This window comes from Mytilus galloprovincialis, chromosome 14, assembly GCF_965363235.1.
Source record: "Mytilus galloprovincialis chromosome 14, xbMytGall1.hap1.1, whole genome shotgun sequence".
Taxonomy (NCBI): domain Eukaryota; kingdom Metazoa; phylum Mollusca; class Bivalvia; order Mytilida; family Mytilidae; genus Mytilus; species Mytilus galloprovincialis.
In genome coordinates, this window is record NC_134851.1 from 11,822,920 (window position 1) to 11,840,493 (window position 17,574).

At 32.3% G+C, this 17,574-nt stretch overlaps 1 protein-coding gene across 1 annotated transcript in view; it reads right to left on the bottom strand.

The window, feature by feature from the left end:
* Window positions 1-12,534, bottom strand: part of LOC143058577 (uncharacterized) — a 77,729-nt gene extending 65,195 nt beyond the window's left edge. Inside the window, exons 1-2 of the mRNA XM_076232059.1 lie at window positions 12,453-12,534; window positions 6,558-6,772 (exon numbers count right to left, since the gene is read on the bottom strand). Coding sequence (XP_076088174.1) covers window positions 6,558-6,663 — 106 coding nt within the window. The 5' untranslated portion in view covers window positions 6,664-6,772; window positions 12,453-12,534. The remainder of the gene's footprint in view (window positions 1-6,557; window positions 6,773-12,452) is intronic.
* Between the last annotated feature and the right edge of the window lie 5,040 nt (window positions 12,535-17,574).

Here is a 17,574-nt window from a genome sequence, read left to right on the forward strand (position 1 = left end):
ATTTGAAAAGCTTTGGTTGAACGGTTCATTAGTAAATGCAAGGACACTATTTGGCAGCTGTTCGCCGGATGACCGTCCACCCACCCATATGCTGCCTGCCTTATATTCCCAAATTAATAGTCAATTTTTCCTTTCGAAATCCGGTTAAAATTGTTATTCAATGACAATAACTTATAACGCGCGTCTGGCGTACTAAATTATAATCTTGGTACCTTTGATAACTATTTACACCACTGGGTCGATGCCACTGCTGGTGGACGTTTTGTCCCCGAGGGTATCACCAGCCCAGTAGTCAACACTTCGTTGTTGACATGAATATCAATAATGTGGTCATTTTTATATATTTCCTGTTTACAAAACTTTGAATTTTTCGAAAAAACTATGGATTTTCTTATCCCAGGCATAGATTACCTTAGCCGTATTTGGCACAACTTTTTGGAATTTTGGATCCTCAATGCTCTTCAACTTTGTACTTGTTTGGCTTTATACATATTTTGATATGAGCGTCAATGATGAGTCTTATGAACTAAACGCGCGTCTGGCGTACTAAATTATGATCCTGGTACCTTTGATAACTATAAGGAGAGATCATCAGACAATTTCAGCTCTTATTGTAAACATATATTTGTTTCGTGTAAAACTATCATCATGGATAATTAATTGAAGTTCTTTCCACAACAAAAAAACACATATTTTGATATGAAAATAGTAAAACTCGGTTTAAAATGTAATTTCCAGCGTCAAATGATAGCTTATTGAACGCTGATTCCAAAAATATATGGTTTCTATGCAATATTTTTAAAATAAGGGAGATAATTTGTTACTTCCGGTTTGAAAAATGTTACTTCCGGTATCATTTGAATGTTTACTTGACACTGATTCCAAAAATATCTCGTGTTATATACTTTTATATCAATAAAGAACAAAAAAAAGCTACTTCCGGTTTACACAAGGTCACTTCCAGTTGGCTTTTCCATGGTCAAGTGTCTTGCAATGTAATGCAAAAAGTCCAATGGCTTTATCATGTATACATATGAGGTAAAAACAAAGGTCAAAATCTAGAACGTCAATTTTACCTAAAACCTTGAGTTCAATTTCAAGGTCATACACCAAGGGCTTTAAATCAAAAGACCATAGGTCTTAATTATATATGGTTAATGAGTTATATCACTAATTCACTATATGCCTAGTTTTTAATATAAGAGGGGAGAAAACTCCAATTTAATGTTAGCGTACCCTTTCAACCAAAATTCATGTGTTATGACATGTCGCAATTTACTATTTAGTAAAAATATGTTGTCAATACTTTATATGGTTTTTGAAAAGAATTAAAAACAAGCCGAATTCAAAATTTAAAATATGACCTTGACCTCTGACCTTGACCTAATTTTCTCATTTTTGGATCAAAAACCTCAGATCAAAAGATCCTAGGTCTATGGTTTACAAGATAGAAATGCATATCACTCATATCACATGCATAAGGGGAAATAACTCTCATATGGAGTGTTCATATCGCTTCGATCAAAATAGGACAAATCATGCGACGGATATAACGAGCAATTGTATAAAACAAATTTGTTGCTTTCTTTTACGGTTACGGAGATGTAGTCACAAGAAAAACAGTGTTCGGGGAGATAACTCTTACAAAGAAAATTGTTCGTCTAAGCAGTGTGAAATTTAAAAGCGCATGAACTTTACGATACAATATCAGAAATATCTAAGCGACATATTGCGAAACAAATATTTATCGCAAGAACAAAATTATGCGGAAGAAAAAAAAAATAATCAGAACAAATACAATAGGTCTTTCAACAGAAAAGTGGAAAGACCGAATAAAAATTCTTGGGAACAAATATTACATAATATTATTTCCACCTTCATGACATATTTTTCTGGAATTAAAACGTCATATGGTTTCGTAATATTTGTTCCTTTAAAGAAAGAGTGTCATTTGATTTTGTACACCTGATTACATCATAATTGATGTTCACCTCACATGAAATTTACCTGTACATGTAGTACATGTACATACAAAGAATGGAGTCTGATGAATACAAAAAAATGTTTACATACTAACTTATTTTTTCTCCTTATCCATTAAGAGTTTACACTAACAATCAAATTTCAACCATGCAGGCTTTTTTGATAGATCTTATTTTGGTGCTGCAAGTTTCTCTCTTTTACTTTCTTAGTTTCTGACAAAAATGCAAAAATGGGTAAAAAATTGTCATTCAATAAGACATAACTCCTATATAAAGTTGACTGAACATTTCAGCCATGTTTCCAACTTAGCCTATCTGTAGATCTTACACTGGTGATAAGTTTTGTTGTTTATAGTTTCTCTCTACATGCTCTATGATTGTATCTGTAAAATGCAAAAAATGTCCTTCTGACACATTTACACCTTCATGTATAAGGAATTAATTTCATAATAAAAAAAAGGAGATGTGGTGTGATTGCCAATGAGACAACTATATAAGGAAAACATCCGATATCATCTGTATAACGAATAATCCATAACGTTCAACCAACTCGTTATGGCGTCAGTCATATTTACGAAGTGACGATTACAACTTCACCAGGTAACAATTGGGAAGCTTTACGCATCTCTTTTGTCGTAAAGTTTTGTCTTCAACCAACCCTCACAGTCAATTTGTTGATATAAGTCCTAATCAATTGGCAAAATCAAAAGCTCAAACACATCAAACGAATGGATAACAACTGTCGTATTCCTTACTTGGTACAGGCATTTCCTAATATTAGATTGAACCTGGGTTTATAGCGCTAAACCTCTCACTTGTATGAACGTCGCATCAAATTCCATTATATTTACAACGACGCGTGAACAAAGCAGACATTAAAGGTAAAATAGTCAAAATATGGGTACAGCAGTCACCACTGTGTCACAATCTCAAAACAAACAAATATTACTTATGGTCCAAGTACACAGTTATCGTCCTTTGATTTTCGTTGTCCACGAATAAAAGTCCTTAGTGTGGATTGTGTGTTACTTGCCAATTTTTTTTTATACCCCTTCCAAATTTATTTCTCCATGTTTTATGCCTCATATAGCAAGTAGGGGGTGAAATGACACTGTAAAAAAATTTGGGTCATAAATTTTAATGTAAAGTAGTGATTAGGTCCAGCTGAAAAAGGTCAAAAATTAGCACTTCGGAAGCTTTAAAAAGATTTCAAGACCCCCTTAACATAAAATTGTCCATATTTTGAGTTAGAGCTGATGAAGTTTTCTATAATTTTGATATAATTTATCCCAAAAGTAGTACAACACACTGTAAAAATATTATTGAGAAAGCGCAGGTTGGATTTTTTTAATTTTCATTTATTGTCTAAAAGAAATGCACTACGAAATAACTGTGTACTCGGACCTTATAGTTTATACCTGAAACGCAAAAAAATGGTAATATTAGTCATACAAGCCAATGACTTTGATTGAAAATTTCAGCTATGTTCATAAAATGTATTAATAAATCTTGTCTGTTGATAATTTTTTGTCATTTTTAAGTTTCTCTTTATAGATCTATTATAGCTTTTTTAAGACACATGCAATGGCAAAATATGTTTTTAAGGACATTACCTCTTTGGCAACTTTGGTAAAAATTAGCAGTAGAAAGATCTTGATAGACCCTCTCTATATCTCTACAGTATGTTCTTTTTATATCATGCTGCCATGTTGAGTGGTTACTTATAAAGTGGCATCATTAAACACAAGGATGTTTTGGTTTTTTTTTGTTGTTTTTTTCACTTCGAAAAGAGCAATATATCAAAACATACTAAAATCAACATAAAAACATCATCAAAACATTAAAATGTTTTGTAATGGATTGTATTACAATCTAGACAAAATTAAGTTTAAAGAAATTTATAATATTATAATCAGGTCAAATAAAGAGCTCCCGTTATTTCATTAAGAAAAATCTATCTTTTACCTTATAGATTAAAATGTTTAGATGGAAACTACTGCATACTATTTTAGCTATTAACCATTATCTGAAATGATAGCTATAATCATTTTTCTTTGAATGCAAATAATGTATGTACTTCATCATGTTATAACAATTGTAAATGCTTTTATTTATCAGAAAAGAGACCAACTTAGCATTCAAATACACTAAACATTGAATAATATACTATATCTGATATTCAAACAAAAAATTAAAGAGCAATTTTGTTTAGAAATTTTTCTTCTTTTTATTTCAATGAAATTTTTGTGATTCCCAAAAATCTAGGTCAATCAAATATAAACAAGACAGACAGAGAATCAAATTTCTAAAAATTTTCTTTGAAATTTTCTCAGAATGGAATTTTCCGGATGATATAAAATTTGTGTATCAATTTCGTTTTTTAGGACTGACATCATATTCACATATTTGGTCTCTTTTCTGATAAATAAAAGCATTTATAAATCACAGAGCAAACAATTGTTATAACATGATGAAGTACATAATATTCCACATCTTCAATTTTGTACCCTATTACAAGATTTTTCAGACAAAAAACATGTTGACCAATATTAAGATACATAAATATTTGGTGTAGTAATTTCCAATAATTTTTTACCCATGTGCATTCAAAGAAAAAATGATTATAGCTATCAGATTTGAAACATAGTTCACAGTTTTCACTATTAACTGCCTTCCAGCGATACAGATAATGGTTAATAGCTAAAATAGTATGCAGTAGTTTCCATCTAAACATTTTAATCTATTATCTTTTAAAAAAAGAAAGGTAAAAGATAGATTTTTCTTAATGAAATATATAACATTTTCGCCTGATAGTTGGTTTTTCCATGAGCAAAAACCTACTGGGAGCTCTTTATTTGACCTGATTATAATATTATAAATTTCTTTAAACTTAATTTTGTCTAGATTGTAATACAATCCATTACAAAACATTTTAATGTTTTGATGATGTTTTTATGTTGATTTTAGTATGTTTTGATATATTGCTCTTTAATTTTTGGATCCAACTTTTGGGTAAAGCTTTTCGAAGAGAAAATAATTCAGCGATCCAATTGTGTTTCTTTTTAAGTTTATCTAATATTTTATGACATTCTCCTTTATCATCAATTACATCATTTACAAAAAATATGTTTTCCTTTACCCAATGACTATAATATAAACTTTTGCCACATGTTTTTATATATTGGTTTCCCCATATAACTTGCTTTCTTATATCCCTATAATTATCCGGTACCTTTGTCTTCCCTCCTCCATTTTTAATCCAACATTTCAAAATTTCAAAGTAAAATGTAGGTAAGTTTTTAAGGTTATCTAGTGACTTTGAGAATTAAGATTCATTTTAAATATTAAATTATTTTCCCCAAACTCTCTAAAATAAAAAGTAGGTATGATTTTCCAGTTAGCACAAGTTTCATCAGTTAATCTTTTAACCCAATTTATTTTAATAGCCTCAATGTATGCATCAATATCTGTCATTTGTAATCCCCTTTCAATATAATCTTTTCTTAACACTGAGCGTTTAACTTTCTCGCTACCACTCTCCCATAAAAAATTAAATAAGATTTTTTTTAAATTGACTTATAATTTCACTGCTTTTCAATGAAGCAACGTATGTTATATTGGGAAGAACTAGTGTTTTAATTATAGTTATTTTTCCTATCATACTCAATTTTCTTTTCTTCCAATCATTTAGTATCCTTTCTGATTTTTCAAACTGTCTATCTATATTTAGTGTTTCACATTCTTTTTTGTTAAGGCCAAAATAAATGACAAGACTTTTCACCTTATCTTTCCAATTGATACTTTCAAATTTGACTTTGCAGTGTTTTAGTGGTAAAAATGGTAATATTAGTCATTCAAGCCAATGACTATGATTGCAAATGTCAGCTATGTTCATAAATTTATTAATAAATCTAGTCTGTTGATAATTTTTTGTCATTTTTTTAGTTTCTCTTTATAGATCTATTATAGCTTTTTTAAGACACATGCAATAGCAAAATATGCTTTTAGGGACATTACCTCTTTGACAATTTTGGTAAAAATTAGCAGTAGAAAGATCTTGATAGACCCTCTCTATATCTCTACAGTATGTTCTTTTTATATCATGCTGCCATGTTGAGTGGTTACTTTTAAAGTGGCATCATTAAACACAAGGATCTTTGTGGTAAACCTTGGTTCCAAATGGCTCATTAGTTTCAGAAAAACATATTTTTTTTATTAAAGCTAAGAGATGACAGTTGACTGACACAACCTATACTTGGATAAAATGGTATGTAAGTTGATCTTGATATTTTAAGTAATATGAATTCTTTTTCAATTATAATTTTAAATATATCTATTTTACCCGTATGTTTCTATTTCTAGCCATGTCAACCATTCTGATGGGTTGTTAAGGAATATATTTTTAACAAACAATATATTATAAGGAACACAATGACACTTTTTGGTTAAAATGTTCTAATGGTTTCAGAGGAGAAAAGACTTTATCGATATCTTCAAGCTGATATTTAAAATTGTTGTATTAACTTAAACTTAATCTTATCGCATTCACGGAGAAAAAAAAATAATAATAAATACCCTTGTTAGGACTGGATAATGCCTGTAAATCTGTCTGATTATTTTGAGATGAATGCTTGTCTGCCTCGTCTACTGACTGGACCTCATCTTCACAATATTCTGCCATTCTCAACTAAGAACCGTCTTTACTGTCCGCTGGGCTATACACTGGCTGGACAAACTACACATGTGACTAAGTGGGTTAGGGTTGTGACATATCCATGTTTTCCATATATCTTCAAATAAAAAGGCAAGACAACAGATAAATTAACTCAAAAGTTTACGACTAAGTATCTTTAACGTGTGAAAGGAGATGTGGGTATTTGCCAATGAATCAACAAGCCAAATGGCATGTAGGTAATTCTTCTTCTCTGGATCTTTACACCCGTTATAGGGTAACCATACTTTCGTATGTCGAACAGTTCCACCACCAAAAAAAATAAATTAACAATAAATTAACAATCGTAACACAACAACATTATATATACTATTTACATTTTTTAAGTCTTTATGTGTTTTTACAAAGGAGGTTTTACTTTACATGTTTTATTTTGACTTTTGCATGGGAAGTTTACAGGTTTTAAGACTTTTTACATGCAAATTAAGAAAAAAAAATGATTTTTACTTTTAGCAGTTATTTTTCATATATTTTTTATTTTTGGTCTACTGATCAATATTTAATATGATAACATTTACAGATTAGGTCACATATTCACTTTTTAGATTTCACAAAATGAAAAAAGACAAGTTTTTTGGTCTTTGACCTTAAGGAATTCGCCTTTATATCTTTAAAGTTAATTTGACACTAATGTATACACTGTGTATAATGAGAACAAATAGAAAGATGATGTTGTTACACTATTTACAGTTAATTCACAGAATATTTATGAACTGAAGCTCTTGAGATTTAATGAAAAGGATTATACTGTTAAAAATAATATTACGTAGACTAAATTTTTAAAATGTTTGTTTAAATTTTACATTGCTGTCCTCCCATTCTTGCACCCACTCTCAGGCAGCCTTTTTCTTTGCTTGATCTTTCGTCACCAGTTGATATCGTGCGTTGTGTTTGAGGAACAATAGTCTTCTTGATTGGAATTCTATTTGAGATATCAGGTCAGATGTGATTCTGTATACCTTTTGTATTTTTGTAATGTCCATTAATACTTGAATTGTCATTTCACATGTGAGATCTTCTACACGCACATTCCTATTTGTGGTTAGTAGGTTTTTTATTGTTTGTAGTATAGGTTCTCACAGGTAATTCAACGCTTCACATTCTATAAGCAAATGTTCTAATGTCTCTTCTTTACAGTCGAAGGCTATACAATGATCTTCAGTTCCTTCTGGATGGCACTTTTTAACTCTTTAAGCTATGGTTTTTTATCCTTGTTTCTTCAGGTTAGGATACATGGGTCCAATGCACTAGATTACGATTGATCAGCAATAAGGTACGTTGTGGATAATCCCTCTGTCGACTGCAAATTACTAATCAAACTCACTATGTATCTACTCGTGGCCTGAAGTTGTTATGGAAACAGAAAGTTGATAATAATATAGTTGGTATTGCTTTAAAGTTCTTGTTGATATTGGTTTTTAGAGTTGTATTCTTTATTTAAATTTAGGCGAAACAGTCAGTTTGCATAAGTTTGCCAATTTTACGCATCCAAACTCGAGCTAGGAGGGGATCTGGATGTACTCCGTCCTTGTATAGAGTAAAGTTGTACTTGTCTGCTAGCCTTAAGTTTTGTGGCTATTTTTTGAGTTTTTGCTTTGGTAGTGGCTTAAGTCAACGGATAGTGACGGTGATACAACGCCTAGTCCCTGATTTATAGTCCTAATGTTTTGATTTAGTTGGTAGATGTATCTGCTTAAGGCACTGTCTTGATTAATGAATTGGTTGGTATCAGGATGTTTCTGTTTGATATTCCACTGTTAAATTAGTATGGAGGAGTTTCAATGAAGGTTAATTTACAGTTGGCATATGGACGTAGAAGTTCTGCAATATTTCGAAAATTTTGAGTGGCGGTTTCGACGGCTTCTTCAGGTTTAGGATGCAGAGTGACGCATCATGTTTTTGGATCGAATGTTGTTAAATCGCATGTATCCAACCATATATATATTGAAATATTATCCAGGTGGCCAATTTTATGGACTAAATTTTGCTGTAGCCAGTGAAGTCCTTTAGATGTTGTTCTTGACTATGCACACCAAAATTTAATGTGGTGGTCAATGCCTGGTTTGATTTGCTTTTCCAGGTAGTTGCCTTTACTGTCCACAAAGAGTACAGGTGTTAGCTTCTTCTTTCCAGTTATTGGAGTGGTTGGCTGACGTAAGTATTTATTGAGTTTTGTTGTTGACATACCAGTTATCTTCACTTCTTGGGAAGGGGAAGGGGAGGGGGGACAGCGTTCTCTGCCAGACTTTACTCAAATTTAAATTGTAATTGTATTTACCAGAGAATAATTACAGTATTACAGTATTTAATTATATTTTTACAATAAAATTTAGGAAACAATATAAAGGAAAAGAGTTTGCCCTTAAGTAAAAAAATTACCTTGACAGTTATTAACCCGGTAGTTCTACCGGCCCGTAACAATGGATATCCGAAAAATCGGTTATTTACACAAATTTATGGAAATTTATGGAAAAATTTATGTCATAAAATGTATTTCAATTAATTTATATGTTTTTAAATAATGTGTGTTGTCACAATTGTTTTGTTTCTACTAATATCACAAAATTTTCTTCTCGGTTTCAAGATGTCGTCTTCTTGCTTATCATTTTGTTTTTGTAAGATAATTAAGACATCTAAAGGGTAACATATAGTCTTTAACAAGAGATATGTGTCTATACAATACATTAAACGATAGTACTTACATTAAATATAAAAATAAGAAGATATGGTATGATTGCCAATGCGAACTCTCCACCAGGAGACCGAATGAAACAAAAGTTAACCACTTTAAATCATCGTACGGCCTTCAACAATGATAAAACTCATACCGCATAGTCAGCTATAACAGGCCCACAAATGATAAATGTGAAACAATTCAAACGAGAAAACTAACGGCCTGATTTATGTACAAAATAATGAACGAAAAAGAAATATGAAATACAGCAACAAACGACAAACACTGAATTACAGGCTCCTGAAATGACAAATGTAAAACAATTCAAACGAGAAAACTAACGGCCTGAGTTACAGTGGAGATCACTTCTAACTTCTCATAAGAACTGTCAGAATAATCTGTCATAGAACTGGGCTGCGTTCAATATCGTAGCTGCTACGTAGCGCTACGTAGATTTTGACTATTGAACCGTGTAGCTAAATACTAGTTGTTACATAGATATTGATAGCTGCTACGATATTGAACTCAACCCTGTTCTACCCTAGAACAATAATAAGTAGAACTGTCAGAATCATTTCTAGGTAGTACTGACCAAATCAGTTCTAGGTAGAACTTTCGAAATCAGTTCTAGGTAGAACTTTCAAAATCAGTTCTAACCGTAGAATTGTGAGAAGAACTGACTAAATCAGAACTGTATAAAAATGTTCAAGTCGTAGAACTGACCAAACCTGTCAGGATTGTAGAACTGGTTATAGTTCTAAATGACGTCACTGCAGTTAAAACAGTGTTGTGATGAGAATTTTTTAATCTATATTATATTCTTTTGACTTATTTATATTTCAGACAAAGAGTTCTTAAAACTGTTTTATGGATAGAACTGACTAAATCAATTCTAGCCGTAGAACTGACCAAATCAGTTCTAATCGTAGGACTGTTCTAGTCGTAGAACTTTTCTAGCCGAAGAACTGTTCTAGTCGTAGAACTGACCAAAGATTTGGTCAGTTCTAATTAGATCTGTCTAAAACTGTTCTAGGGTAGAACTGTCAGGATCAGTTCTAGGTAGAACTGTCTAAATCAGTTCTAGGTAAAACTGACCAAATCAGTTCTAGGTTAGAACTGTTCTAGCTAGAACTGTCTAAAAGGTGTCAGGATGACAGTTCTACATACTGTCCTATAGAACAGTTCTCCTGACAGATTTTGATAGATTTGATTAGAGGTTAGAAGTGATATCCACTGTATGTCAATGAGACAACGTAAAGCAAAATATTGTCTTATGGAATATTGTCTTATCTATAAAAACCTGTCCAGAGAAGGACAACATTTCAGGACAAAATTTCATTGTGGAATTTTGTCCGTATAAAGACAATATTTCACAGATGAATACAATGAAATTTTGTCCCGTTCAAGAGAGGTTATATTTTGTGTATTTTGAGACAATATTTCATAGACGGATTGTCATTAAATTTTGTCTTATGAAGGGAGGTTATCAACATATATCATGTTGGATATTGAAATCATTAAAGTGTTTTATTTCATTAAGAAATAATTCTTTCATGCCATGCTCTATGCCCATTTTAACATGGGTAGGCATTATATTTGTTAATATATTAATACCGAGCGTTAGCGAGGTATTAAATGTTTACAAATATAATGCCTACCCATGTTAAAATGTTCCAAAAGTTCCATTATATAATATATTATCCAATGCTATACGAAAATTTCATTCACAAAGGATCAAATATTACATATGGAAAGTTCCACTACGCCCACGAGTTCTGGTAGATTTTGGTGGCATGACTGTTTTGTTTCCGAAAAATCTACGTATTAATGAGGAATAGAAGGAATGGAACAGTATTTATCAGGAACACGATGTTGTCGTTATTGCTGAGAGCATAATCGTAGTAAGATTGCGGCATGAACCCTGTATGATCGTATTATGATCGTGGTAAGAGCGTGCTTTAATCGCATTAAAAGCGTGGTAAGATCGTGTTGCAATCGGATAAATCGTGGTATGGTCTTAGTGAGAACGTGATGAGCGTAGTAAGATTGTGATAATCGTAGTGAGGTCGCAGAAATAAACGCGGTGATAACGTGATATAATCTAAGCGGGATCGTTGTAGAAGCGTAATGAGAACGTAATAGCATCGTGAAAACAACGAAAATTTACCTTTTTATGCCGCTCATACCGCGACCTCACAACGATCTGAATTTATTTTAGATCGCGATGAACGTGGTGCGATCGTGGTCTTGTGTGACGGTGGCTTACAATTGAAAATGGAAAAAAGTAATGTATTTATCTGTCTAATTTTTAGAAATAGAACGAAAATTATCATTTTAAAAAAGATGCACATGTGTATAGAAACCACATTCAATAGGCGAAAACGTACTTATAGTCAAATCTCCAATCGCCAAAAACATAGATTTTATTTCTTTCAAAATTGATATATTGTTGATACGTACATGTACATATACATTGTATTTCCGTTTTAATGATGTAAAACAATAACACAGTTCAAAGTTTAAGTTTCAATTTTGAATGTCTGTCTTCCTACATGTTACAACGTATATGATGAGAGGTTTCCGCTTTTCGTAAATTACATGTAGCTCTTTTCCGTATGTCACGAATTGAAGTCAAATAAATTTTGATAACTAAAACAATCTTTTGACAATCATGTAACTATACCAGTTTTTGATAGGGTTTTAAAATTTTCAGAACTATAAACTTAAAACTTTTTTTCCACTTTCTAGGAGAGGCTTCAGACTTCAATCTTTTCCTGACATATTGTCGTCAATGAAATCTTCCAGTTGTCCTTTCATTTTGGTTACAAGTGTATTTTGAAAATCATTATCATAATATTTATTTCATTTATGTATTTGCTTTCGACATCCGTTCTATAATCATTCCTATGTTGAGTCCTTCTTCAAAAACTTTTGATAATAGTACATTTTTAAACTTCTAATTTTCCCAAGGTTTGAAAGGCCTTTAAGTATGTTTCTTAAAAGTTGAGAAAAAAATCTTAGAGAAGGAAAATTATCATGCTGTCATATAACTAATTATATTTACCTTTCTGAGCAGTACGTTACAAAACTGTCTTGCTGCTTTAAAAGGCCTCATCTCGATTAGTAATGAACACCGGAAGAGAAAATATTTAGTGAAAACGAGACATTAATAAAAGCACTGACGTGCTGTTAACTCGGAAGATCCCATAGATGTCTGTTTACTTGCATAGTGCTTGGAACTCCCCAAGCCCAAATAATTGTACTTTATATTAAAGGGGAAGAGGAGAAGAGTCCTTGATTTAATTTATGGATTTTTTTTGTAATTTTTAGAAAAAAGAAATTAAGGGTTACTGAGATTTTAAAAATAATTCAAACTGGTTCTTTTTATTTCTAGTTTGTCTAATATAAACATAAAATGCGGTTTATTCGCGATACGATGTATTATCAATTCTTCTACATTCAGGTCCGTACGCTCTACAGAGAGTCAAATTGTAAACAAACATATTTCTGACCCTTTCCAATTTAAAGCCTCTTCCGAAAATTTGAAAATGCCGACTATATATGTACTGGTTACCTAAACTACACAAACAACAATTTAAATTTCGTTTCATCGCCGAATCTAGTTATAGTGTTCTACTAATAATCTGTCAGTGCTTCTATCTACCTCTCTTACTACTATCAAAGAACTTTTGTAATTAAGTTAATAAAAACATTGGTATTGATCATTTTTGGAGTGTTAAACATTCTTTAAAGGTTTTAGATACAATACGTTGTTTTGGTGGTCTTTTTAATTGTTATGACAGTAATGATTATTCTACCCTCTACGCCACACTTCAACACAATCTTGTCATACTTAATCAAATGGTCTTTTGAAAAATCTCATTGCAAATTTATTTGCTTTAACTCGTTTAAAGCCTTTTTCTGTACATAAAAGGAAAGTATGTTCTATAGATACACTGGAAATGTGAAGATAAATCGTTAAATTTTCAGTTGCAAGACAATAAGACATCATAATCGTATTTTGACCAATGGCAAACTGACATCAAACGAACCACACGTTTATTAAATAAAAATAATCAACAGGTCAGGAAAGTATAAATCGAGTAAGAATCATGAGAGAAATAAATGTATCCAACAATATGATGTTTAAATATATAACCCATTTTTTTAAAAGAGTCATCTGTGTGTCGTCTGTACATTTAATTGTCAAATTTCCCCCTCGTGTCTATTTTATTCGTGATATTTATGTAATTTCAATTTAATTTTTCTGAGGTCCTCAATGGGCTTCCGTAATACAGACTTACTAGAGTAGCTCACAAAGCACCCACTTTCATACCAATGATTGCAAAGAAACATACTGGAGTAAAGTAAAACTTGTTAAAAAATGTACTTATTTTTTTTAAAGTAAAAATTATTTAAAATTTACACAAGTTCCCGATTCCGCAACGTTTACGGATAGTCATGACGTCCCGTAAATATTCTCGGGTATTTCCGAACATATTCCACAACGTTTATGGATTCGAAATCTCCGCTGATTTTTTTAGTACGAAAATATTAATTCCGCAACCAGTATATTCCGATACGTTTACGGGTGCGGTAGCTTTACAAATGCTTTGTGAATCAGGTCCCAGGTATTCACTGTAAAATACGAGATCTGTTTTTCAATGCTACACGAGATTCGTTATTCATTAAGACACGATATCAGTTGTTCAATGTTACATGAGATCCTCTATTGAATGCTACACAAGATCCGTTGTTTAAGCTGCACGATATCCGTTATTCAATGCTTCACGAGATCCGTTTTTAATTGTTGCACGAGATCCGCTTTTACATGCTACACGATATCTGTAGTTCAATGCTGCACGAGATCCGTTATTCAATGCTACACAAGATCCGTTGTCCATTGCTGCACGATATCCGTTGTTCAATGCTTCAAGAAATCCGTTGTTCAATGCTGCACGAGATCCGTTGTTCAATGCCTTACAAGAACCGTTGTGCAATGCTTCATGAGATCCGTTATTCCATGTTGAACGAGATCCATTATTCAATTCTGCAATGTTGCACGAGATAAGTTATTTACTACAATGCACGTGACAAATTATTCTTTGTACTAAACAAGATCAATTAAACTTTACAGCATACAAATAAGAGATACACTGTACAGTACGAAATCCGTTAGTCAATGCTGCACGTAATAAGTTATTCTCTGTACTGGACGAGATACATCCAGACTTTCAAGCATCACACAAGAGATACACAGTATAACAAAAATGTGGTTGATTATATAGGAAATCACTGAAGCATGACTGGAACGCCCCCCTTTTTTTTAGGTCAGTCAACGGGTCCCCCTTATGAAAAGTTCTGGATCCGCCACTGATCAATCCGTACAAAAGTCTGACACATGTTGAACAACTGAAATACAATAAACAATGGACTACATTATATAAATAATACGCACACACTGACATGTCTTTGCTGTTATTAACTATTTTTTTCAAGATTGTATATGTCGTGTACAAGTTGCGATTTTGTACAGGTTATAACATGTGCAAAAATTTTGTACATGTTATAATTTGTACTATACAAAAATGCAAGTTATAACATGTACAAAAGTACCTCATACATGTTATAACATGTACAAAATATTGCTTAAAAATGGTTTTAACTTGTACAAAATTTGAAAATAAAAAATATGGTTCTATTCTGTAAGAGTGCGCTTTCTGGTGGTGATATTTCTGCTGTTAATACTAGTGAGGGTTTGTGAAATCTAGGTTCAATTTCTTGCAAATGAAACTTTTAATGTGTCTGAAGTCCCAACGAGTGATACGAGTATGAGAGAGATGGTGCCTAAGATATCATTAAGTGGATGGCAAAGTTTTGTGCATTGTCAGTGTAAGAAAGGCAGTTGTAAGTCTGGTAGGTGTAAATGTTGAAGAATGAAAGTTTTGTGCCACTCAAAGGTGTCACATGTCTCTGTCTTGTAGCAACAAGTAAAAAAACTTGTCTCTAAAATGTATGAAAATGAAGTATTTTATACATGCTGTAAATAATAAACCTTCTTTTGCATTTGATTATTGTTCTTTATTATTTGATAAATTTCAATCGTGAATGTATATTCTGCTTTATTATTATTTTTAAATTTTGTACAGGTTAAAACCATTTTTAAGGAATATTTTGTACATGTTATAACATGTACGAGGTACTTTTGTACATGTTATAACTTGTATTTTGGCATTGTAGAAATTATAACATGTACAATATTTTTGTACATGTTATAACCTGTACAAAATTGCAACTTGTACACGACAAATACATTGTTCATAATTTCAAAGGAAATATTCTAAATAACTTTACAAGTGAACTAACTGTATATTTATAGGATCAGGTGCATGTCCTCAATTTTACAAAATTGTCAGACTTTTTACGTAAAGTTTATATATAAATAAACATAACAAATTTAAGTTTTTGAAAATATGCCTCCATCTGAAGGCAGAAAATATCTTTCTTTTATCTTTTACATTGTAGTTTTCCTCTGAAGAGAGGTTTGTATTTTCATTGAGGTTTTTAGATGAAGAACATCAAGAAAGGCGTTATTCTTATGGTTTCGTGCTTATTAATGGGCGTGCACGCAATTCAAACGTCCCGAATTGATGTAGTAAACAACGACCTTTTCCATTATGGTGTCTTTCAACAGGAGTAGTCTTACCTTATACAACTTTGTGAATTCATTATTTTAATCAATTGGAATCGCGACATTATCGTAGTGGTTTAATTACTTAAGGCAATGAATTATCAGAAACAAATTTTTTGTTCTGAAAATAGATCATCTGTCGCAAATCACTGGTTTCCAAATATATGTAAAACGTGCATGTTGTATTACCCTTTTTTACTTTATCTTAAAACAGCAGTTAAATTCAAATTAGTTTCTACATCAATTCTAAAGTCCAGTTTTCTCTATTCTATACATACATTTGAATGAAGGAGACGAGATGATCTCCTAATTAAAAACTTAAAATTATATATTACCAGTTTATTACAAGGTGCTATCCGATCACCATATCAGGCGAAATCCTCATGCGTTTATATAAATGCTTCTAGAGTTACATAAGCTACATGTACATAATGTACTTTAAATGAAGACTCAACCAATTCATGGAATAATTAACAGGGTTGTTTCATTGAAAACATTCCATTACATGCAACTTCATAAACAGTTCAGCTGCGACCAAAGAATAAGTGCTTAAAATACAGACGCTACAGACGTTGCTTCAACGGCCATACACAAATGACATCTCAATTTTCCAGGAGAAAACAAATTTAACAATAGTTATCAAAGATACCAGACTTATACTTTAATACGCCACACGCGCGTTTCGTCTTCATAAGACTCATCAGTGACGCTCAGTATAATACCGGCGTCAAACATCAGCGTATAGCTCCGACGTACGACCGGCGTGGTAAAAAAAAATATGTACGCTGACAATACGCTAGTAATTTTGGATGCATTCAACTTGTCAATCATATCTGCATCGTGTGTACAACGAACTTTAAACGTGTATTAGACGTACAAGAGACGTGTATCGGGCGTTCAAGTAACGTATGTTGGCGTATGTATGGCGTTTGTCTAACGTAGATGGAATGCACGCTACGAAGGAAAAAAAAACGTCCCCTGAACGTATTTGAGACGCGTCCAGGTCGTATATGGGACGATAATCCGTGCTTTCGGTGTGTCTGGGGCGTTTAATTATGGGTTGTTTGTTACAAACACACCCGCATACGTTCTAGTTAAAGTCGAACGATCTTGAAACAAACGCTTGAGCTAGATGAACATTTTTAAACTGCATCAAAATTTTCGGGAGTTATAGAGTTCACCAAGTGTATACCTTTGAATTTCGACGTACTTCAAATTTATGCAACGCGGGTTTAACGATTGCTTAGCGTTCCTCTGGCGTGCAACTAACGTATACGGACTTCGTCAATTTTCTCTGTACGTCTGGTGCACGCCGATGTATACGCCAATGTGTGACGCCGGCATAGAATAGTTAGAAAGCCAAACAAGTATAAAAATGAAGAGCATTGATGACCAAACTTCCATAAAATTGTGGCAACTACGGCTTATGTAATCTAAGCCTACAAGATTGTTATGGTAGGTCTAATTACTGGTGTTTTATGAGTACACAAGGCTC